Here is a 5,000-nt window from a genome sequence, read left to right as displayed (position 1 = left end):
CGTATATACACATAGGCCTATATACATATACATAGCTAGCACTGTTTGTTAGAAACATACTATAAACTGCCTATAAATATTCAGCTATCAGGTATTATCAGGTAATTATCGTAGACAAACTACCCTGGCGGACATCACTGAGATTTGTCGTGGGACTTTTCTCCCTGAAAACTAACATAGACGATTTCTATATTACACACCCAGTAATGACTAAGAAAGACTAAGGTGAAATGGGTTTCAGTTCAGACAGATGTACTTGTGAAGTTCTAAGTTGGCGGCCATTTGGGTTGTTTTCAAAGGAAACTCAAGACCTTTCGTCAGGTCGACCGTTCGCTTGATTTTGCCGTGCGCCGAACATGCCATAGTGAACGCAGGGACTGACCACCGAACCTCGCCATTGCAATGCATCACACGTCCTTTTAGAGAGCGTTATTGTGTTATAATGACTACCCAGTCGCACCGACTAAGCCCATATTGTTTCTAATGGCTGGTATCCTCCCTTTCATAAAGTGCGTATCTAACTATATTCGAGCAGATTACCTTCGCCCTTCCGCTGACCGAATTCATATGTCTTTCGTCGCCCCGCTATTGTGAACGCGGCAGGAAGGCTGTTGTCACGCATACGGTGTAAAGTCTACGCTGGCGGTCTGCCGTACTTCACTGTCTCACGCACGTGTGGTCGTATGTGCGTAAATGTTTATGTAGGAACAGATCGGCATGCGCACACGCAGACTCTCTCTTTCTTTCTTTCTTTGTAACTCTCATTATTTCTCAGTCTCAGCCTCTCTCTCTCTCTCTCTCTCTTTCACAAACACACACACACACACACACACACACACACACACACACACACACACACACACACACACACACACACACACACACACACACACACACACACACACACACACACACACACACACACACGCAACCGACATCCACAACGAAGATCATCGGCGATAAAAGATAATGTGAATCCGATATCCTCACGCCCTCTTTCGCTCTTTCTCTCTCTTTCTCTTTCTCTTTCTCCCCCCCCCTCTCTCTCTCTCTCTCTCTCTCTCTCTCTCCTCTGCTCCTCCTCCTCTCTTCTCTCTCTCTCTCTCTCTCTCTCTCTCTCTCTCTCTCTCTCTCTCTCTCTCTCTCTCTCTCTCTCTCTCTCTCTCTCTCTCTCCGGCATAGCAGTACCACCCTAGCTCGAGGTTAACCGGACATGACAGTGCCAGATCTCTTATACATGACATGACACCAACACCTGAGTGTCATGCAGCTCCCGGTAATTGTTTTCCGTCATGCAACTTCACGCTTGTATGAATACCACGTCTGCTGTTACTTTCGGAGCGCAGGGACGCCTCGCAGGAAACACGTGGTCGCGGGTGGGGCGTGCGCTCGATGTGTGTGTGTGTGTGTGTGTGTGTGTGTGTGTGTGTGTGTGTGTGTGTGTGTGTGTGTGTGTGTGTGTGTGTGTGTGGACCTAGGTTTTGTGTGTATGCGTGTGTGCGTTCACGCGCGTGTGATCTGTGGGTATTCCTTATTGATTTCAGGCTAAAAGGAATGAAAAAGAAATTCTTGTGTAAACCTAAAAGGAGAAAAAAAGGTGAATGGAGGTGGGGGGGTCTAGGAGGGGGTGATGAAGGGGGGATTAGGAGAGTGGGGTTGTGGGGGAAGGGGGGGAAGGGGGGGGGAGAGGGAGAGTTGCGTACACATAAACATACACAAACGCGTGATTCGAAAACATCAGACCCGCTTTCTTTTGTGTGAAAAGGAAACAAAGTTGTTTATGTGTAGCTTTTGGGCGCTCGTGTATGTTGGTCTCCATTTTATTTGTTATTTTCTTTTGTTGTTGTTGCTGCTCGAGTGACATAGATCTAAACAGCGATACTGGTGTGGATTGTGAGATTCCAACGCGCCTGTTCTTGTTAACTATTTATTTTTTTCTTCGATTAACGTCATCACTATCAAATTATCACGTATAATCATTATTATCGGAAGCGTCAGTAGCGCTACTATCAAAAGCTTCACCATCATCATTATCATAATCAGATTCGGGGTGATTATGTGGATCAAAATCAAAAGATCTAAATTATCATCACCATCGCCAGTTATAGCACTATCTTCATTACCAGTGAAGTCTCTCACGTGCAGTCGCAAGTGAGATAGACTAATTGGTGAGACTCTCTCTCTCTCTCTCTCTCTCTCTCTCTCTCTCTCTCTTTGCTCTCAAATCTCAGTCTCTCTCTCTATCCTCTCTCTCTCTCTCTCTCTCTCTCTCTCTCTCTCTCTCTCTCTCTCTCTCTCTCCTCTCCTCTCTTTCTCTCTCTCTCTCTCTCTCTCTCTCTCTCTCTCTTCTCCTTCTCTCTCTCTCTCTCTTCTCTCCTCTCTCTCTCTCTCTCTCTCTCCTCTCTTCTCTCTCTCTCTCTCTCTCTCTCTCTTCTCTCTCTCTCTCTCTCTCTCCTCTCTCTGTCTCTCTCTCTCTCTCTCTCTCTCTCTCTCCTCCCCCCGCACACACACCAGCTAGACGAAGATAATCAGAGAGATAAGGAAAAACAAAGAAACATTGAAAAAAACACAAGAAATACCAAATTAGACAACACCACAACACCAGGCCCGAGACCGAAGCCCCAAGCCACGGCGCCCGAGACCGAAGACCCAAGCCCCGGCGCCCGAGACCGAAGACCCAAGCCACGGCGCCGAGACCGAAGACCTAACCCCGGCGCCCGAGACCGAAGACCCAAGCCCCGGCGCCCGAGACCGAAGACCCAAGCCCCGGCGCCCGAGACCGAAGACCCAAGCCCCGGCGCCCGAGACCCGAAGACCCAAGCCACGGCGCCCGAGACCGAAGACCCAAGCCACGGCGCCCGAGACCGAAGACCCAAGCCCCGGCGCCCGAGACCGAAGACCCAAGCCCCGGCGCCCGAGACCGAAGACCCAAGCCACGGCGCCCGAGACCGAAGACCCAAGCCACGGCGCCCGAGACCGAAGACCCAAGCCACGGCGCCCGAGACCGAAGACCCAAGCCCCGGCGCCCGAGACCGAAGACCCAAGCCACGCGCCGAGACCGAAGACCGACGCCACTGCGCCGAGACCGAAGACCCAAGCCACGGCGCCCGAGACCGAAGACCCAAGCCACGGCGCCCGAGACCGAAGACCCAAGCCACGGCGCCCGAGACCGAAGACCCAAGCCACGGCGCCCGAGACCGAAGACCCAAGCCACGGCGCCCGAGACCGAAGACCCAAGCCCCGGCGCCGTCGGTCTCTCCCCTCCGAGACGAGAGGGAAGACGTCCTGAAACCGCTGAAGGAGCAATATTGGTCTCCTGAAGGAGGGATCCGCGAGCTCCACGAGAGAGAAGAGGTCTTACATCCACCGCTTGGCTCGGGATTATCAAGCGGTTGGTGGTGGGGGGGGGGGGGAGAAGAAGGGGGGGGAGTGGAGGAGGTGGGAGGGAGGGCTGGGAATGGGGAGAGAAGGAGGGGGGGGAGGGGGAAGGAGGGAGGAGAGGGGGAAGGAGGGGAGAGAGAGGAGGAAGTGGAGGGAGAGGGGAATGTACTGATAAGGATGAAAGAGAGAGAGAATTAAAAAAAATATATATATATATACATAGATATAGATATAGATATGTATATATATATATATATATATATATATATATATATATATATATATATATAAAGACAGAGAGAGACAGAGATAGAGACGGATAGACAGAGACAAAGACAGATAGACAGAGTGAGAGAGAGAGAGAGAGAGAGAGAAGAAAGAGATCGAGAGAGAGAGTGAGAGTGAGAGAGAGAGAGCGAGAGTGAGAGTGAGAGAGAGAGAGAGAGAGAGAGAGAGAGAGAGAGAGAGGAGAGAGAGAGAGAGCGAGAGAGAGCGAGAGAGAGCGAGAGCGAGGGTGAGGGATTCCACCGGCCTGCACACAGCACCAGAACCATTAGGAAGTGCATCATTAGTGATATCAATCGGAGTGATCCCTCTCCCCCTAAAATCAATTTCTATGACGCCGAGGCCAACCCCCTCCCCCTTCTCATAGCGCTTCTTCTTCCACTCCCCTCCCCCCTCCCCCTTCTCATAGCACTTTTTTTTTCCACCCCCCTCCCGACACACTCCCTCCCTCCCCCCCCTCCCCCTTCTCATGGCACTTCTTTTTTCCACCCCCCTCCCGACACACTCCCTCCCTCCCCCCCCCTCCCCCTTCTCATAGCACTTCCTTCTTCCACCCCCCTCCCGACCCACTCCCCCCCTCCCCCCTCCCCCTTCTCATAGCGCTTCTTCCACCCCCTTCCGACACACTCCCCCCTCCCCCCTCCCCTTCTCATAGCGCTTCTTCTTCCACCCCCCTCCCGACACACTCCCCCCTCCCCCCTCCCCCTTCTCATAGCGCTTTTTCTTCCACCCCCCTCCCGACACACTCCCCCCCTCCCTCCTCCCCCTTCTCATAGCGCATCTTCCTCCACCCCCTCCCTATATCCTCGACCCCCCCTCTTCGTTGGCCGTTTCCTCCCCCACACCTTTCCGTCCCCCCCCCCCCCACTATTTTTTTCGTGGGCGGTGGTTCCCTCCTTTCGATTCTTCGCATCACCCTCTCCCCCAATTCCATGGTCGGTTTGTTTTGTCTCATCGTCCCCCTCCACTTGCCGCCTTCTCTGCCATGGGCGTGTTTTCCCCCACCTTTCGATTCTTTTCATCTCCCCCTCCCCCATCCCCCTTTATCACGGGCGTCTCCCCCCCCCCCCCCACCTTTCGATTCTTTTCCCCACCCCTCCCCCATACCCCCTCTATCATGGGCGTCTCCCCCACCACCTTCCGCTTCTCACTGACCCCACCCCCATACCCCCTCTATCATGGGCGTCTCCCCCCCTCCCACCTTTCGATTCTTTTCCCCGCCCCCTCCCCCTACCCCCTCCATGGGCCTTCTACCTCCAACCTCGTATTGCCAATTGCCCATAACTGTCATTTCAGTCCGATATGCATAAACCTTTTTTCTTCCTTTTTCTTTT

General features: G+C 52.9%; 1 protein-coding gene across 1 annotated transcript in view; it reads left to right on the top strand.

Moving 5' to 3' along the window:
* The first annotated feature begins 1,242 nt into the window (after positions 1-1,242).
* The window catches only part of LOC119598031 (pollen-specific leucine-rich repeat extensin-like protein 1), a 6,418-nt gene continuing 2,660 nt past the window's right edge, over positions 1,243-5,000 (top strand). The window contains exons 1-2 of the mRNA XM_037947673.1: positions 1,243-1,276; positions 2,588-3,391. Of these exons, the coding sequence (XP_037803601.1) occupies positions 1,243-1,276; positions 2,588-3,391 (838 nt within the window). The remainder of the gene's footprint in view (positions 1,277-2,587; positions 3,392-5,000) is intronic.

Source organism: Penaeus monodon, chromosome 40 (assembly GCF_015228065.2).
Source record: "Penaeus monodon isolate SGIC_2016 chromosome 40, NSTDA_Pmon_1, whole genome shotgun sequence".
In the NCBI taxonomy this organism is placed as follows: domain Eukaryota; kingdom Metazoa; phylum Arthropoda; class Malacostraca; order Decapoda; family Penaeidae; genus Penaeus; species Penaeus monodon.
This window is presented reverse-complemented; position numbering and strand designations above follow the sequence as displayed.